At 28.9% G+C, this 21011-nt stretch overlaps 1 protein-coding gene across 1 annotated transcript in view; it reads left to right on the forward strand.

The window, feature by feature from the left end:
• Positions 1–205: 205 nt before the first annotated feature.
• The window catches only part of LOC113375107 (proline dehydrogenase 1, mitochondrial-like), a 35912-nt gene continuing 15106 nt past the window's right edge, over positions 206–21011 (forward strand). Inside the window, exon 1 of the mRNA XM_026615057.1 lies at positions 206–800. Within this exon, the coding sequence (XP_026470842.1) occupies positions 498–800 (303 nt within the window). The 5' untranslated portion in view covers positions 206–497. The remainder of the gene's footprint in view (positions 801–21011) is intronic.

The following is a 21011-nucleotide window of genomic DNA, read 5'->3' on the forward strand; positions in this document are numbered from 1 at the left end:
CATTTAATTTTATTGAGTAATACATATGTATAATATTTGATACATTTAGTGCATAACGTTGGTTTATCTTGCATATTAAAAATAATTAGTATTTATTTTAAGGTGTAATATGAATATATGATTGAATGCGGTTTCGATTTCAGAGCAAACAAACGCACGTAGGACGTTGTATGATATTGTGCAGGCAGTTCGTTGCAGTGACGCTAGTCGCAGCAGTAGGGCATCGATGTGAAGTTGTAGCGGTTTAGCGATTCGCCGAGTTACCCATTCCGCGAGTTATCCACGCAACTGCGGTCACAACAGAGTGTTTGAGCTCCGTCCTGATAGTTCATGCTCGCCGGTCCGTGAAACTACCAAAAACAAAAAAAAGAATAATAAAAAAAATCGTCTCAATTGAATTTAATCGGACCGTACTAAAAAAAAAGAAACTTATTACTGTTATTGTTGCGATAATTTCGAACCGAAGAAAATTAAATTAAATCCAAACCTATTGTGTAATGGCGTTTTTGAGATCGTCTATTCAGTGTAATAATTTACTAAGAAAGTTCGGCATAATACCAAACAGTTTGCAATCGTTGTCGACACCGTGTGCGTCTCATATACATGGAATAAATACAGATTCTTCAAAAAGTCAACATGTTGCAAGCCCAGCTCAAGCCCATGTACAGAAAGACCCTTTGGACATATCATTCAACGATCACGTTGCAGCCTTCAAAAGTAAAAAGACAAGTGAGCTCGTTCGGGCTTACATCGTCTATGCACTATGCACCTCAGAATATCTTGTGGAAAATAATATGAAGGTGAGTGCAATAATTAGTTTAAAAATTTCATGAAAGATGCTTGCCCTGACACGGAGTTCTGGTTTATCGATCGCGGTGTACTGTAACAGAGAAGCACATGGTTTCGAAAGCATTCGAAGCAATGTGCAGGACCTTTGCGATAATGCGTTTATGCGATTATGCAATGCCCTATGAACGATCTAGGAATTTAATCCTGAACTAAAATAGTAACTTCACCTCATATCACAAGCGTATTATGCAAAATATCTATTTTAAAGTATATGTTGCTCAGAACCTAATTGTAGAATATTTTGCATACACGTGAACCAATTTTTAAAATATGGTCTTATCAGTAGTTCTGAAGCATATTCAGAATCGAGAAGGGTCCGAGTACATAAATAAATTCATTTATTATGCAGCAATAATAAACACATGACGGCGTCATATTCAAATTAATTCCGTTACCTATTGGACATTCAAATTGTTTTACCTACGCTTGATCAAAATAATAGCGTCTGTCTTGCAATATGCCATCAATTATATGTAATTAGGTTTTATTTGTAATATGCATAATACCATTAGGTATTTAAAATTGATTGCATGTACCTTCTACATCTGAAATTCAGGAGTTACGTAATTCATGTCGTCATCGATTTTCCTTCCCTCTCACACGTGTACGAGGAAAGCAGTGAAATTCTGTTGTTCCTCAAAGGTTCTCCATAAATAATTTGTAGACGCGCTACAATCATATTTTTTTCATTGGCTGGAATATATCGAATATGTATAAATATGTGTATGCGATATATTCGTACGAATTAGCTAGCTACTTTGACAATTGTAAAAAAAAATTAACTATGAATCATGTTTTCAATTCAATCAATTCAAGTATTTCAACAAAATTCTGTGAATTTGCACAATATTTATCAAATCTGCTATTTCATCAATTGTTTATGCAAATGATTTTTTTATATGAATGACGATCATATTTTAAAATTAAATTCAATAAGTTCAAACTTCCATTGATTTGTGATAAACAGAAAATGAATCATAAGTTCAATGATTACCATTTTCGAAGTAATTATGATGTAATTTTTTGATCATATCATTTTGGACATAATTTCGAAAGTATTTTAAACGTTAGTTAGGTAAATTATTTTACTCTATGCTATATTATTTAAACGTTTATATTTTCGCACATAGTACTTCATTGCTCAATGCGCCTATTTAGGGGTGTGGGGCTTGCGTATCGATCGCGGATATGGACTACTACGAGCAGGGCGGTGTATGGATAGTAAACGGTAGATTGTAGATTCAATACAATTTCTATATATTTGTCGTAAAGGAAATGAAATTTGTTTAAAATCAACTTTAGTCTATTTTTAAATATTATTCGTATTTGATTACAACAATTGCGAAAAACATACGGCAGGTATTGTTTAAATTATTTACTAGTTTTTAATTTAATAAATTAAAGCAAATTGCTGGTATGACCCGTACCATAATTTAGTATTTTTAAACTTTCAAAAAAGAAGAATCAGATGTTTTCCACATTTTTTTTTTTTTTGAAAATTCTGATAACATTTCAAATTTTGACTATTGAAAAAATTCCTTTTTTTTGAAAATACTGATATTTTCTGAAAATTTTGCATTTCTTGAAAGTTTTTGATTCCCATTCATATCGGTTGCTTCAAATTACAAAATATCTAATTTTCGACCGCCAAATGTCTTTTTTTTTTTCAAAACTTTTTCTTTGGATCTTTGAAACCGCTGGACTGTGGTTTCAAAAAATATCTGCCTATGCAAAAACTTAATCAATCTTTACTACGTCAATACAATTGGAATGTTTTTTGAATCATTCAAATCGGATTTTCTGTTCTCTCACAAACTAAATTGTTATTTTCTGCATTCTTTGCTCCGTGTCTCCGAAACGGCTGAACCAACTTTTACCAAAAACTAATCAGCACGTCTAATCAATAGGAATTGATACCTTTTGAATAATTGAAATCAGTTGAGCGGTGCTGCCGAAAACATTTGCGAAAAATTATAATTATTACATGCATACGGTATGCGAAAATGTTCAGAAACGTTTGAAACGTAAAGATATGCAAAAATTTTCATTTTCGAATTTTTACGATTACTATAACTTACCCTACGGGAAGTTGAAATAATGCATTTTAAAAGTGGTCGCGTCTACTGAAAAAAGTCAGTTGTGTTCTGTGTTCGATACGTATGAAATATTGTGCAAATTTTGAGCAATGATTGATCAAGGGTCACAAAAAATATACAATGCATTTAATTCTTCTGAAGCTTCTTTTATTCATCTGCTATCGTAATTTTACTTTCATTTTTTTGTCAATCAAATCTTAATACAAAATTGTTGAAGATGAAAATAAAAAAATTAAACCTATATACAAAAATATAAATGTAAATAATAAACAGAATATTAAGAAAACAAAATAACTAAACATTGAAATAATAATCTCAATTATATTGTACTCATTATCCTTCCTCATAAATTAATATGGATTTCAAAATAGACCTCATGATGTTGTTATTACTATATTAATACTTCGTAATAAATGATTTTTACGATCGTATACCAATTTCGAATATTCATCCAATCACCGGTCACATCACAATCACATCAGTTTTTTAATTTTTTGTTTTGCTCAAGTTTTTATTTGTATTTTCACTTAAAATTAGGTTTTTAATTTAATCTTCATTTTTTTAGTTTTAAATTTATTAACCCCCAAAAATTTTATTTTTTTGTATAAGAAGATTTGAATTGAAGTTCGAATAAATAAAATGTCAATTTACTAAATGCAATTTACGGACTGTACTTCTTAAGTAATGACTTCCAGCTTTATTTTCAATTTATAATTAACTTATGAGAAAACATATACCGCATATTTTTTCCGTCGTGTGCGTAAAAATAGATGAATCATTTGTAGAGAATCTTATGATGGATTGATGAATGTGTACACGTGCTTAATTACGTAACATACGAGCACTGCCGCTAGTTCAGCGCACTGACTGCGCTTCTACATTTTTTCGAAAAATATTACAATTAATTTTACTGTAAAATATATTCAATTTTAAGTTTTTTTTCTCAAAATCAGTCACTGCTTTTTGGCATTTTTTGCAAAATGCATCATTTTTTTTGAACTATATGAACATTTCATTCAAATTTTAATTTTATTCAAACGAAATCAATACTGAAATTCAATGAAATTAATTTTTTTAAGCGAGAAAATGGATTTTCTAGTTAAATGGATATTTTAATTGTGACTCGTGGTCCAGATTGCCAAGAGACGCAATATGATATATCAAATAACGAAAATTTTTATTTGTATGGGGTCATTTGAGATTATAGTTTAATGTACTTTGTATATTTTACCACACATTTTTGAATATATATTAAAAATAATTATAAAAAAGAATCTTAATCAAGCGGAGTATGAATAAAGACCTTATCTCATATTTTTAAGATTATATAAACTGAATTGTAAAATTATTTCAAATATATAGGTGAGCTATAAAATTTTACCCATAATCAAAATTAACCCTTCCGACTCGGATGCCGCTGCTCCTCAAAATTCATATAAATAAATCTAGGAATTCGCGAGTGGAAAGTGTTAAAATCCAAATTATTTTCAATATTAATAGAAATATTGATAAGAGAAAAAATAATGTTTAGAAATTTTATTAATTACAATTAGAAAAAAAACTAGTGGGGTGGATGGCATCGTGTCTTAAGGCAAATTGCTGGAACTTCCCGTACCGTAATGAAATGTTCGAGGAATACTGAATGTTTTCAAATAGATTATTATAAATATTGTAACATTGTCTAATATTTTTTATTTCATAAATAATTTTTTTTTCCAAAATCAATTATTTTGTTAAGACAAGCAGAAAGTTCTTTGAATCATACAAATCGGACGCTTAGTTCTCTCAAAAACTGCCATTCTTTACATATTTAGCTCCGTATCTTCGAAATGGCTGGGCCTGCCTTTGCCAAAAACTAATAAACACTTCTCCCAATCATTACTAATTGAATGTTTTTAGATCATTCAAATCGCATACTTCGTTCTCTCAAAAAGTCTATTTCTATTTTCTGCACTCTTTGCTCCGTATCCCCGAAACGGCTGGACCTGCTTTTGCCAAAAACTAATCAGCTCTTTTCCCTATCGATAGGAATCGAATGTTTTTTGAACCATTCAAATCGGTTCATCCATGCGCCCGAAAACGTGACTGGAAATTTGTATCCATACATACACACACACACACATTCATTTTTTCTGAGGTATGCCAAAATGTTCAGAAACCTTCAAAACGTCGAGAAATGTAAAAATTTTCAATTCCGATTTTCGGCCCATTACAATAACTTACCCTACGGGAAGTTAAAAAGTAAACATAATCTTAATCAAGCGGAGTATGAATGAAGTCCTTATCTCATATTTCTAAGATTATATGAACTGAATTATAAAGTTATTTCAAGTATATAGGTGAGCTATAAAATTTTACTCATAATCAAAATTAACCCTTTCGACTCAGATGCCGCCGCTCCTCAAAATTCAAATAAATCTTGGAATTCGCAAGTGCAAAAGAAATATTGATAAGAGAAAAAATAATGTTTAGAAATTTTATTATTTACAATTAGAAAAGAAATAATGTTTAGATTTTTTTTTTTTGAATTTTAAAATCAAAAATTTTTTCGCTTTCCCCAAAAACTAATCTTTTGATCCAACTTTCTTCACCTCCTATTTCAAAAATTTTCTTTTTGGATTATTCGACGATTACTATAACCCTACCCTACCTAGAAAGAATTCAGTCGTCATTTAGAGATGTTTGAAGATCCTTACTGAAATTTATTTAAAAACTATATGAATACATTACAAGATCTTCATCGCGTTTTCATTTTCACTTTCATCATTCCTCGTTTTGGTTACCGTTATGTTCCATCCATCATCTCAAATTTCGCGGACGCGGACCTGTCAATCCACAAGAATTGGCTTTAGACAAACGTATGTTGCTTTATGTACGAAATTGCACCTCGAATCCTCGTGCCAAAAAACGCGTTATGTATGTCTAATTTATAAAGAAGGTCAGCCAAAAATTGTATAAGCGAAAAAAAGTAATGAACAATGTTTCTGCGCACTTATACGAACGATAAGTTTTTAGAAATTATATAAGTTTCAAACTATATTTTTAAATAAACTAATAAGTTGATTTCTAAATCACTAATAGTTATATATATCCATTAATCACTTAATTAAATTGAATTAATTTATTTCACGCTGTTAAAATATTGTTTTCTTTTTTTTTTGAATCATTTATTAACTTCCCGTAGGGCAAGTTATAGTATTCGCAAAAAAATCGAAAATGAAAATTTTTATATATCTTTACGTTTCAAAGGTTTGTGAACATTTTGGCATACCTTAAAAAAATGGATGTATGTATGTGTGTGTGTGTATGTGTGTGTATGTATGTGCGGATACAAATTTTCGTCGACGATTTTGGGAACACGAATCAACCGATTTGAATAATTTAAAAAACATTCGATTCGTATTGATAAGGTGACATGCTGATTAGTTTTTGGCAAAGGTAGGTCTAGCCGTTCCGAAGATACGGGGCAAAAAGTGCCGAAAACGGTAACTCTGTTTTTAAGAGAACGGAGCGTCCGATTTGAATAATTCAAAAACCTTTTATTTGTATTGACTAAATGAAGAACTGTTCAAAATTTTGGAAAGGCAGGTCCAACGACTTTGGAGATATGGAGGAAAAAGTAAAAAAATGAGCCATTTGGCGGTCAAAAATGATCATTAGACATATTGTGAAAGCAGTGAAAGCAGTATGATTGCTTTGAAAAAACCTTCAGAATTTCCAAAATATGTCAAAATGAAGAAAACATTTTTCTTTTCAAAAAAAATTTTTTTTTAAAAGTAATTTTTTGTCAAATTTATAGTTTCTCAAAAATCTGATTTTTTCGAAGTAAATTTTTTTCAAAAATGTTAATTGTTTTTAAAAAAATAATAATTTTTCGTACGGGAAGTTCCAGCAATTTGCCTTAAGGCACGATGCCTTAATTGCCTTAAGACAGAATTCCACTTACAGCTAGTATTTGATTTTTTTCGAGAGTTTTTAACATCGATATTTTCGAATTTCCTTGCACCCAGTGGCTCAAATGCTTCCAAATTGATAAAAAACCCTCTACAAGTTTTAGCTCTTAATATTGTCTTTTAGATAGTGCACATTTCAATTTAAGTTTTGTATGGAAATAGCATGGGAAAATTTTCAAAAAATTTCAAAACGTTTTTTAGATATAACTTAGCGAACAAATGAACGAGTTTTATTCAAATTTCGACGTTCGACAAAACCTGTTTTGTAGAACGTCGAATTTTCAATAAAAGATGACACGAATTAATTAATTCATTTGTCGCTAAGTTATATTTAAAAAAAAAAACACTTTTAAAACGATTCTCGAATATAATATGAATTTCTATATAAGCGCATATATTTTTATCCAATATTTTTACAATTATTCTTCTCTAATACATTAAAGTAAATATTTATATGCATGATAAAAATAAAGTTTAAAAAATTTCGAATGTAGTTTCTCTTAAGCAAAATTTAGACAAATCTCGTTAAAATTCAAAATTTTTTAATTAGAATTTTAAAGATTTCTTTGAAGCTTTTCGGGAATTAGCTACATGATTTTTCTGAAAGGTTTTAATTATACCAAAAGCTAACAAACTTTAGAACCTTTAAAATCGACGCAGAACAGTTTTCGTAGACTTAATATGTTTAAACTAGTGCAACCTCTCAAAACGCGTGCTATTCAATGTTTATTTAGTAATCTGTCTCACAGTGAAAGTGTCATGAGAAAGTAAAGCAACAAATTTTCATTTCAGGCTTACAGTATCCTCCAGTAAACGTGCTTTTAAAGCTATATAATATTTATACATTTGAGTAGATTAAGATTAAATAGTATGATTATAGTAACTTTAAAATACCTTCGTTCTTTTTTGAATGTTCTAACGCTAACTTCTTTCCCCAAATTAGATGATTTTTATATTGAGTTTCATTATCATTTTATTTAAATTACATTCTTGGTGTAAATGTGCAATTTTATTTACATTGGTAAATAATAAAGTGTTCCATCCATGTGTATTATATGTATATATTGACATTCTTTTTTTTTTTAAAAAAAAAAAATTTTAGGCATAAAAGTTAAATTTTATGATTTAACACATATTGTAAATCACAAAATTTAACTTTTTGTCTCAAAATTCTTTCATTTAATTTGATGAACCGTTTTGATGATTAACATATGATAGAAAAATGGCGATGTGTGTATCTTATATTTTTTATGGAAGAAATTTCTTTTTCAATTTTATAATCAGCTCATCCTGCTCATTTCTGATCTCATACGATTATGTGTTTAAATAGCTGCATTTAGTCGACAGTCTAATTATTATTTGCTAAATTGTATTTAATTTACGTAAGTTATATCGTAAATGTGTCAGAAAAGTCAGCTTTTACTACTCAGCGTCGAAATTTAACTCACTAATTGAAACTGCTAGTTACACTATTTTGGTTTGTCTGAAGAGTCGAGATAAACTTAACCTCAAGTTGAGCGGCAAAAGAACCTTGGTATTTGAATAAAAACGAAGGATCATGCAAGTGATTAGTCTAGTTTGACTCAAATAAAAGCCATTATTACCAATTCGATATACACTATTTAGGACCTAAACTTGTCCTCGCCCAAGAGCCCAATTTTTCATAGTGCCGATGATTTTAAATTTTAGTTTTTTAAGCGAATTTTAGTCTTTTAAGCGAGTATGGCAAGGTATTTTTACAACTGTCCTGAAACGGACAACAAGTAAAATAAGTTTTAGTTAAGATACTAACAGCGATATTTGACTTGTAATATTACTCTGAAATAAAACACATATGCTGGACATTCATCTCGATTCGTAAATCTGATAAATTTGAATAAATAAATAGAAAAATGACTTTCAGGTGAAAATGGGGTTTAGGAATGCTATAGCAGACCATTGTCAAAGACTTTTAAAAGGGAACTCCTGAAGGGCAAATGTTCAAAAATATCATAAACATATATTAGGTTAGAAAATATCTATATGGATGTGACTAGGCAACCCGATAAGTATTTTTTTTTAATTGATTCATTATTGTTTGGTGTCCTAATATGTTCAAAAATTAAGTTTTCATGTGACAAAAAAGGTATATTTTTTTGGCCAGTACTATCAAATTCAGCAAGTAATTGAAATCGATAAGAATTTTTTTGTATTTACACGTTTCAATTATTTTGACCACCTTCCTTAGATATTGGTAACTTGTCTAGTGTATGTATTTACACAAAGATATAATTTTTGGATATTTTTTTGGGAGAATGGATTATTTTGTAAAAATTGCATTGGTTTTTAGGAAAAGCTAGTCATTTTAACCGTTTGGGGACGGAACGGTTTTAAGTGAACCGCAAATTCTAGCACTCCAATTCGAATTCGGAACATACATTTTATAGTCATACACAGATAAATAAAATGTTTATTAACTATTTAGATTGGTTAAATGGTTGAGTAATAGTAATAAAATACTAACATTGAGTTCCTCGGCTATCGACATGTATTTAGGTGAGACACATAATGCATTTCTTGGCTGTAAAAGCTATCTGCGCCAAACGCATATATGACTTCTTCGGCCAATTTGATGATTTCCGTAAAACGCGATGCATGCAAAAAATGCGGGCGCACGCATTAGGGGGCGCCAAAACGAGTTTCTGAAATTAAATTTATAATATTTTCTTATTATTTATTTAAAATCTGGAATCAAATAAGTCATCTTAAATTATAATAAACAATCTAACTTAATTAGGGATGCGGAGACACAAAAAGCATATTTATTTTGCAATTTGATATCAGTAGAAACAATTAACCGATAATTTCTCTGCAAATTTGTAAATAACAGCTTTGTTTATTGCTTAATCAATCAATCAATCTACTTATTCAATTTTTTCTTTGATTGAAGTTACCGTGGAATCGAAAAAGAAATTATCTACTTTTCAATCCCATAAGCGCAAACCTGCGAAAGATTAAATTAATCATTGGGCATTATTGACGAAAAATTGCGAGCTGGTTTAGTTGAAACAGAACTTGTTAAAAAAATATAAACAAATTATAATCGGAAAAATGAAAAATGGGGAGTAGTCGGTGCTTAGAAAATGGCATGTTTATTCAAAAAAATGGGATTGTAACATTTGTTTTTGTTGCAAATGTTTCGCATCTGATGAACTTTGAATGTTAAAGACATGCGTGGTTAGAGTTATGGGAATGAAACAAATATGAAAAATGAAAGCAAAATTTATTTTGGAACGAAAATCTTAAGGCTTTTTTTATAGATAGTGGTGTCCATACTCTAAATTTAATATTCATTAACTATGCAGTTATAATTCATATCAAATATAATTAGTTTTTTTTCCAATATAGTTCAAGAAATGTGTAATTTCTTTTAATTTTTTACTGATTTTTGGACAATACTTCTGAAATACGTTAAAAATTTAACTTTAAAGCTATTTAATTGAAATTTGCATTTAATCAAAAGTGAAAGTGAAGCAAACTAACTGTCTAACTAGCATAAATTAAATATTCAATATTTATTTCGATTTGATATTTCTTTCCTATTTCCTATCAGTGATAGATGGTAGTTCGATAATTACAAAGGCCTCGCATTGTGTTCAATATCCGACGTCTTATTAACATCCATGTGTCGATCTTCTTTAATTACATAGATACGAAAGACTTGTTAATTGGAAACTGCGTTTCATACGCGGAACATATTTGTGACGACAATTTGTATATTTATCTCTTATAGCCGTGAGAATGGTTTGAAGTCGAGCGCACGTGGTTTGGATGCTCTTGCGCCAATATTGCCATATCAATGTTATTGGGTTACTTTTCGGGTGAAACGGTGGTATAGAATTTTTGTTAATTATTTCTAAGAAGAGTCCATGAAATATAACATGAAATCTTATGTGGTTGGTGCCTAAATTTAAAAACAATTAATTTTGTTTCAATAGTTTTTCACATTTTATGCTGCAATGCATGTAAATGATTATCCTCAAATAAGAAAAATTTCAATTATTTATGCAAATTGACGCAAATGAAATTTTTATAAAAGTATATTAATAAATGCAGTTATTGTATACAATGCACAGAATAATAGTTCAATGTTGTAATGATAAATAAATTCTAGGCCAACATTGTATATATTCGCCATTTTAAATTTTATGCAATAAAGTTTCATATCGTATTTCAACTATCATAAAGCATTTTTTGATTGGATAATTCGATTCAGCCATTTTATAAATGAGATTGGAAATGATTATTATATTTTCATATACTATGCGCACACAAGTTTGTTTTTTGTATTGTAATAATAAATTCGTGTATAAGCTTTACTTTATCTTGGTAGTTATATTGACGATTTATTCTTCAACATCTTACGTGAGCTAGAGGAAATGGTTTCATCTATTCAATAATATGAACAAAATTATATTCAAATTAATTTCAAAACTAGCTGTAAGTGGAATTCTGTCTTAAGGCAATTAAGGCATCGTGCCTTAAGGCAAATTGCTGGAACTTCCCGTACCAAAAATTATTATTTTTTTAAAAACGATTAACATTTTTGAAAAAAATTTACTTTGAAAAAATAAGATTTTTGAGAAACTATAAATTAGACAAAAAATTACTTTTTTTTTGAAAAAAAAAATTTTTTTTTTTTAAATTTTTTTAAATTTTTTTTTTTTTTGAAAAAAACAATTTTTTTCTTTATTTTGACATATTGTGGAAGATCTGAACTTTTTTTTCAAAGCAATCGTACTGCTTTAACTGCATAGGGACAAAATATAAAGCGCGTAAGCGCCGCATCGCTGTCTAACGCATAAGCATTGGTACGGAACCCATAGGAATGTTAACAAAATGTATACTGATTGTTAAAATCTCTATAAAATATCTGATAATTTGATGTGCATATGTCTAATGATCATTTTTGACCGCCAAATGGCTCATTTTTTTACTTTTTCCTCCATATCTCCGAAACCGCTAGACCTACCATCATGAAAATTTTATCGATTCTTCACCTTGTCAATACAAGTGAAATGTTTTTTGAATTATTCAAATCGAACGCTCCGTTCTCTAAAAAACTGAGTTACCGTTTTCGGCACTTTTTGCCCCGTATCTTCGGAACGGCTAGACCTGCCTTCGCCAAAAACTAATCAGCACGTCTCCTTATCAATACGAATTGAATGTTTTTTGAATTATTCAAATCGGTTGATCCGTGTTCCCGAAATCGTCGACGAAAATTTGTATCCGCACATACATACACACACGTACATACATACATACATACATACATACATACATACATACATACACACACACACACACACACACACACATACATCCATTTTTTCTAAGGTATGCCAAAATATTCAGAAACCTCTGAAACGTAAAGATATATAAAAATTTTCATTTTTGATTTTTTTGCGATTACTATAACTTACCCTACGGGAAGTTAATTAAGTTCAAATTATTAAAACAATGATTACTACCTCAAAACTTCAAAAATACAAATAAATTTTTTTCTTTCGTAAATAAACACTTGTATGTCATTTTTAAAATAATTCAACGATAATTCATATAAAGAGTTAATTTTGCATATCAATTTCATAATAGTTTGATTTATTCGTGATTGCGAACTTCTGAATAAATAGTTTTTGAGAGAACGGAACGTCCGATTTCAATAATTCAGAAAACATTTTACTTGTTTTGACAAAATGAAAAACTGATTACATTTTTGGGAAGGCAGGTTGCGGTCAAAAATGATCATTAGACATATGCACCAATAGTTCTTTAGTGATTAATGTTTTTATTAGTCGCCTCTATTTACGACTTAAGCATATGTTCATATAATTTGAATTGAAATATGTTTATATAATTTTACGTTGCATGTTGAAATTTAAATTTAATTGCGCTCTTCCTCAAATTTGCACCATTTCGTACTTCACTAGCATAAATATCCGTTTGACAACATATGTATGTGGAATTTAGAGGATAAAATTATTACGAATCTCTGTAATACTGAATAAATATTTATTGTTGAAATAATGGTAATTTATGGTATAGAACTTTTATTGTGGGCTTCAGAAATCTTTATCGATTCTTTTTTAAAATTTATTAATGTACACAACTTCATTTATTTATGTATGCAATCATTAATGAGACGTTGTTTTCGTACCTCATTTCGATAACTAATACCACCTATTAGCACTTATTTCTATTTCACATGAAATAAGTTATTTATAAACGCAAGATAAAAATAAAACCAATGATGGCCTAAAAAGAAAATAACGTTAGTTTTTTTTCTTCTAAATTCAAGTATATTATATATATGTAAGTTTGTCTTACTTTTGATTGTGCGTCTCTCAAATTATCATGTATATTTAATTTAAATAGTATTGAGTTAAATTCAAATAGAATCGATATTATTTTGTTAATATGCGTTTTTTTTGTTTGCTCTCGGTTTAGATATAAATTGGACATTTGTTTCAGCGATATTCTGTTTATTATTTACATTTATATTTTTGCATTTAGGTTTAATTTTTTATTTATTATAAACCTCAACAATTTTGTATTATGAAACTTTAATAAAGTTTTGATTGACGAAAAAGAAATGTTTCAGCTATAAAATATGTGATAATGTTTCGAGTCGTCACTGATGAAAACTTTTACTTGCAAAGTTAGTTTTTCTTTCTTATGTCGATCTTCAATGAAATTGATGAGTCTTTGAATTGCATGTGAAATGAAAACGAAATATATTACATAAAATTATTTTTTATGATTTTCGAAAATAAAATCGACAAGTTTCATTTATTAAATATATTAAATTTATACTATAAATGTACTACATATATATTTTAAAATATCATTGAAATGAAATAAATACCAATTAGTGGCATTGTGTTTCAAGGCAAATTGCTAAAACTTACCGTACCGTAATTTCTAAATTTTAAAACTTTAACATTTTTTGAAAACTTTGAAAACATTAAATTTTTGAGAGTTTTGAAAGTTCATAAAAATTATACTTTTTTGAAAATTTTGAAATTTTTATTTTGAATTTTTTTTGAAAATTTTGCTTTTATTTTTTCAAAGAAGAAATATCGAAGCGCATAAGCCATGGGTTGCAGTCTAATGTTTAAACATTAGAAATCTTGGTACGGAACCTTTGAAATATAAACGAAATTTGTACTTATTATTAATATTTTTACAAAATATCTGATAATTAGATGTGCATATGACTAATGATCATTTTTTCCGCCAAATGGCATAATTTTAAGTTTTGTTTTTGCTAGATTTCCAAAATCGCTTGACCTGTCTTTCCAAAAATTTCACGAGTTCATTTCATCAATACAAGTAAAATGTTTACCATTTTTCGCACTTTTTACCCCGTATCTTGAAAGCCGCCGGACCAGCCTTGCCAAAAACTAATCAGCAAGTCTCCTTATCAATTGGAATCAAATGTTATTTGAATTTTGCAAATCGGCCGAACTGTTTCTTCGAAATCGTCTACGAAAATTTGTATCCGCACATATATACACACATACTGTGAAACACTTATCAAACTATATGACAATTGTAGAGTAAATGTATGAGTTGTAGAGTTTGTATATAATATTTGTTTCACTCTTTAAGATATTTTTCTTTTCTCAAAAAATTTGCCTTTCTGGGCAAACTACCCTAATGCGCGCGGTGGTGATAGTTATATAAAAATTGTCGGTAGACTTATTAGTGTTAAATAATTTGACACAACTGGATGTGGTTATACTTATGTGGTATATCTAAATCAATTTCAATCATCAAATCTATTTGGATTGACAAATTTGATTCAATCGAATATCAACCTATGCTGCACTTCTCCGACAGCTGTTGCATTGCCGTGCTTTATTTTGTAAATATATTTACGCACTTGGACGCGTCGATCGATACGTTCATTCTGCGTGTGCATCTTGCATGTCTGTATAAAAATACGCTAGAGGCAAATAATTGAACTCCTGCTTTCATTAACTTGGCTGCACAATGCAGCATTCGTTTTGCTTCTTTCATGATTAAAATCTAAGTTCATTTACATTTTTATTCTATATAGATAACATTCCTAAACGGTTTATTTCTAATAAACTCTCGGCTATTTTTCGTGATTCAGAATATAAATTTGATTTTATTGCGCGTTTAGTGTTATTATTATTATTATTTTGATACATAAAAAGATGATTGCGTTAACGATCTTTAAAATTTTTATTGATCAAAGTAATATATTTTGTATAAGTAAATAGCAAAATTATTCATTTTATACTTTATTTTATTAATTTGTATTATTTGGCTTTTATATCATAACGAATTATATAAATATAAAAAATTAATAAAAGTTTAATCTGCACAGCATTATGTGGTTTTAATATGCTTAACTGTCCCGTGTATTTATTATTTTTTATTAATTTTCCGTAGGGTTATAGTAATGGGCCGAAAATTCAAAATGGAAATTTTTGCATATCTTCAATATTTAAAGGTTTCTGAACATTTTGGCATACCTCAGAAAAATTGGATATGTGTGTTTTGTATGTACGCATTTTTTCGTCCATGTACACGCGCGCGGTTCAACCGATTTGAATGGTTCAAAGAACATTCGATTTTTATTGATAGGGTGATGTGTTTTTGGCGAAGGCAGGTTCAGCCATTTCGAAGATATAGAAGCTAAATGTGCAAAAAACGGCAGTTTTTGAGAGAACTAAATGCCCGATTTGAATGGTTCAAAGAACTTTATGCTTGTTTTAACCAAATAATTCTTTTTTTTTTTTTAAAAAAAATTTTTTCATAATTTTTTTTGTATATCGAAAATCATTCATATTTTAATTTTAATTCTAACAAAAGTTCTAATATACTTTAAACAAATAATTTCAACTTTGCAATTCAGTTTATATAATTCTTATAAATTTTAGACAATATTACAATATTTATAATAATCTATTTGAAACCATTTAATATTCCTCGAACATATCGTTAGGGCCCGGGAAGTTCCAGCAATTTGCTTTAAGGCACGATGCCATACACTAGTTTAAAACAGTTATTATGGTGTAGGCAAGTTTTAATTTATCTTCATTTATTTCGCTTGGGAACTTGTGATTATGTGGTACATGCTTCATATAATTTACTCGTCATCGCCAGACTTTTTTCAATGCGCATCTCGAAGGAAAATAATTTATAGTCGACGCTCGTCAGACATCAGATGTATAATTCTACAAATAAAAGTGATTGACTCTCATATACCTTATCTCACTTCATAATTTATAACTAAGGAAAATATTCTTCTGTACTGTTTGATGTGCACTTAATCAGATTATGTACCTCGTTCCTACTAAAGTTGATGTGACGTTGGCTTTTAATTTTTAGGAATTCACGTACATATTTTTTTTTTAAATTATGAAAAATAATTGATGCAAACAAATTATAAGAAATTGAATTTTATTTGTGTTCTTGAGTTAATTTTACCCACATATGCAAAAAGAATCATATAACGATATTGATTTTTATTCTAAATAATTTATTACTTTCCCGTTAGTCTCTGTCTTTTCACACTTGAGATAGATTTTAGATGAAAGATGACTTATAGCGATTGTTTTATAAACATTTTTCACACGAGTGTTATACGATATTACAATTAACATATTTATCTTTTGCTAATGTAAATATTTCTCGATTATCTGTTTTATTTGATCTTATTATTTTTATTAGAATTGTGATTCATGACTTAGCTACGATTTCATAAAACTTCTGATAGTAGATTCAAATCGAGAAGGAATAATAGAATAGGAAATGCATTGTTAATTCGATTTTCATGTGATCTACTCTTCATTTGCTTTCCAAAGATTTACTACTACAATAATTAGTCATCATATGACGTCCAGATCGTAGACTTTATCTTATTTGCGATTTCATTCATAAAAATAGTTGTTTAGTCAGTCAGTTGCATATAAATGTCCTCATTTGAATTGATTCATTCAGTTTCAAATTTAAATGAATGACGTGTTAACATTTTCTTGATTAACCTAGGTCGTGATTTGAACAATTTATTATTTAAATTTTTTGTTCCAAAAAAGTGAATTGCAGTTGTTCCAATGGAATCTGTCATGTGTTATAGTTGGTGATGGGTTCCGAATTATTTTTGAAAAGTTTTTTACTTTAAATTTATGATAGTTGTAAATTATGACTCTACTTTCCGATTACGCATTAGGGCAACCTTTATCAGTTAAATCAGCGGTTTCCAACCTGCAGACCAACCCTATCAGGGGGGCGTCAAGCGGTTCTAAAGGGGGCGCGTACACGTGTTTTCAGAATACTATTATCGAAGATAACCCAACATTTTTGTAACAGTATTAAAAAATAACCAAAAATAATTAGTTTTCATGCATATTTTTACATAATATTGCATATTAATTTGTAGTCTGATATCAGTTGAGTATTTATAAAATTAATCTTTTGAAAAAATTAAGGGGGGGGGGGCGATGCAAAAAAGGTTGGAAACCACTGAGTTGAATGCTTAACTGGGATGCTTACGTAAAATTACCTTCGATGACAAATATTTTTGGCACGTAATGCGTCAATTAGATAACAATCATGCGAAGAGAGAAAATGAACTAAATCAATATGTTAGGATACTAAAAACCAAGGTCTTACAATTTATGCGAATTTTCTCATGGGTAATTTTGATATTTTGATATATAAATAAGTTAAATATCAAACAAGGATGTTTTCTTTGAATGTAACCGAAGATGGGCTTCTTCTTAATCATTCGGTTTTGTTTTTATTGAGGTTCCCACGATATCATTAGTCGTCACATAATTGTTATATAATTGATCAAATTTCACCCTGCGTTGATTGTCCGGCTATCTTTCAGTTCTGTGATTATAAAGCTATTGAATATCTATATGATATTTTATATACATTACACATTGAAAGCTGAAACTCCCATATGCATTTATTTCGCGGTAAGTTCGTCGACCTTCAACTTTTAGATTTCCTACACACACAGTCGAATTAAAATATCGATCAGCGAAAACGGCCCGCTGCAGAGGAATCATGTAAATGGATAGCTGGTCAGCATTTTGTTACAATTCGGATACAAAATATATTTGTTTTTTTCCATGTAGTTTTAAAAGAACTTACTCATCAAAGACTATTTGTGATAAAAGCGTGATTGTTTCGGATCAATTTTTCTTTAATAATTAATAAGCAGAAATCAAAATTACATAATTCTATGAGCTATTCTGCTATGATTTAACAAAAAAATATAATAATAATAATATAAATAATAATAATGATAATAACTATAACAGTAAGAATAATATGAGAATGATAATAATAATAATATAAAAATAATTATAATAACAAAATAGTATCAGGATCAATCCATTGAGTGACCACATAAAGAAAATAAATCTACTCAAGTACATCTATGGCCAATTTCTTTTTGGGTTGCATTAGTTTGTTAGGATGGTTTTCAATTTTGTGGTTATGAGTGAAGCTTTTGTCCTTGAGATCATCTATAATATAAGGTATGTTCAGTCTGATCGAATATTAGTATCGAATTTTGTAAAATTTGCTTTACGACCATGGAAATAAATATTTGAAATTACCAAATTAAAATCTGTATTTATATAAATTGTAGTAACTACCGATGACATATGTATGTATATAGGTTCTTTCTGCTGCTAACATGAGGGATATTTATTCCTTATGGTACCGTAAATGTTGAGATTAAACGATAGTGAATTTCAGTTATTTATGTATGTACAGATACAACAAAACGTTACTTTGAAATCGATTATCAAAATCGATCAATATTATTGTAAATATCAATACTAGAAATAAAAATTGGACTAGAGCCTTTGCTAGAGGATATTTTATTTTAGAAGCGTGTCTGACCCAAGAACCTCCTGGCCGTTTGCCAGACTGTGTGAATATTGGATTTGCCTCAATCGGATGTTCTTGATTTTGAGAATATCACAATAGGCGTTTTGTTCTAAAATGAATTTAATTTTTTGTATAATGAAATGGTTTTCATGCGAAACACAAGTTTCTATATTTAAAATCTATGAACTAAACTTAAAAAAATTTCTTTTTTTTTTTAATTTTTAATCTAATTTCGCAAAAATAATATTTATTGTGATGATGATTTAAGCTATGTGAATGTTTTATTTTTTAAGATTACTTAATTTTTTAGTAAATCGAAAAATAGTGGGAGAAATCAGTGTAAATGAGATCTTAAGCGACAATTGCTTCTCTATTTCAATTTTAATTTTAATTTGAGCATACACAGATTTTAGTAGGACTATTTCAAATTATATTGGAATAAAAACTCCATCCGATAAAAAATGTTCACGATTAGCAAATTGATAAATTATACTACTAATACCTAATGTTAAACAAATTCGATTTAAATAATAATTACAAGGCAAATGTATTTATATTTTACAAGTTACTTATAAATGAAGTTGAATAAACTGTTCGAAAATTTTGTTGTTGAGGGTTAAAATCACCTATCACTCATAGGCGCAAACTACTATAAAATTGGTTTACAAGTGAACTATATATATATTAGGGAGCATTCAATACCAAAATTCATTTAATTCTTAATTACTTTTATTGGTTCTTTCACCGAAATTCAGGTAAAGCATTAAATTGTTAAAGCCAATTGCTTGCTGTATGTACATATCTCATTATTATTCTATACCAGTTATTATTATCAATTTAATCTATCATTGCACAAAGACGTAATAAGCAGCAAGAAGTTGGGATTTGTCAATAGAAAGTTAAGATGTTTTAATTGATAATAATTTTTAGTTTACATGTTTTATAAATTTTATTTTTATAATAATTATATTTCACATTTAATATACTCGCAAGTTTCGTATTGCAAGTAATCAGTATTTTTAATGAGTGTACTTTTCGATATTTATACAGGCTGGTCCATCTAAAGTGTCAACGGTGGAAGGGTCATTGAAGTGTATGCATGTTTCTGCAAATAATATAAAAAAACATTATTTTCATCTCGATTATAATCTAATCTAATAATTCTGTCAAAAGTTAGTCAGATTCTATTGTACATTGTACGATTGTTTTTACGTCTGTTATTCGTAAACTTAGATATTTTTTACACGGATCAACCGATTTGAATTATTTAAAAAACATTGGATTCGTATTGATGGGAAGACTTGCTCCTTAGTTTTGAAGATACCGGGCTAAAAGTGCCAAATTTAGTTTTAGATATAACGGAGCGTCCGATTTGAGTGATTCAAAAAATATTTTAAATGTATTAACGAAATTAATTGATCGATTTTTGATAAGGCGGATCTAATTAAGGGTTCGAGAGATCCAATGAAAAAAGTAAAACAAATTGCCATTTGGCGCATCAAATTATTAGATATTTTATACAGATTTTAATAGTGAGTACAAATTTTTACATTTCTATGGGTTCCATACCAATGTTTATCCGTTAGACTACGATATTTTGTCTTACACGCAGATAACGAAACGCGGTTTACAAAATAGTTCAAAATATAAAAAAATATTTAAATTTTTTTTAAAAAGTTTTTCAAAAGTTTAATTCATTCAGTTTTCAGTTTTTTGTTTTCAGAAAATTTTAAAACTTTTTTACACATTTTAATTTTCGGTACAGAAAGTTCCAGCAATTTGGCTTGAGGCACGATTATTATTATTTTTGTCTAACAAATGCCACGTTTCGAAATTTTTATTGTCTTTTCAAATGCTATGTAATATTTAATGGTGAGAACAGATCGTGAAAAATACTTTGAAAAAATTATCCGTTTTTTAGATCTTGTGTTATGAAGTCCTCATTTCGTAGCCGCTATGAACTCGCGTGCTTTGATCATTAAGTTTGTGATATCCATAGCTATTATATTTATCCACGTTTGAATGCAGAATCCTTGTAGATATTTTAAACGTCTTCAAAACTTTATGGGAGCATTTAAGTTTTATATGTTGTAATGTTCATTTTTTCACATGCGTTATTTAATAAAAAGTTTGATTATTTTATCAATTTCATTGATTATTTAATTGATTACTAGAAATGAGTACTAGTCGA

This window comes from Ctenocephalides felis, unplaced genomic scaffold, assembly GCF_003426905.1.
Source record: "Ctenocephalides felis isolate EL2017-DRISC unplaced genomic scaffold, ASM342690v1 CF-g0.4_SCAFFOLD_01886, whole genome shotgun sequence".
Classification (NCBI taxonomy): Eukaryota; Metazoa; Arthropoda; class Insecta; order Siphonaptera; family Pulicidae; genus Ctenocephalides; species Ctenocephalides felis.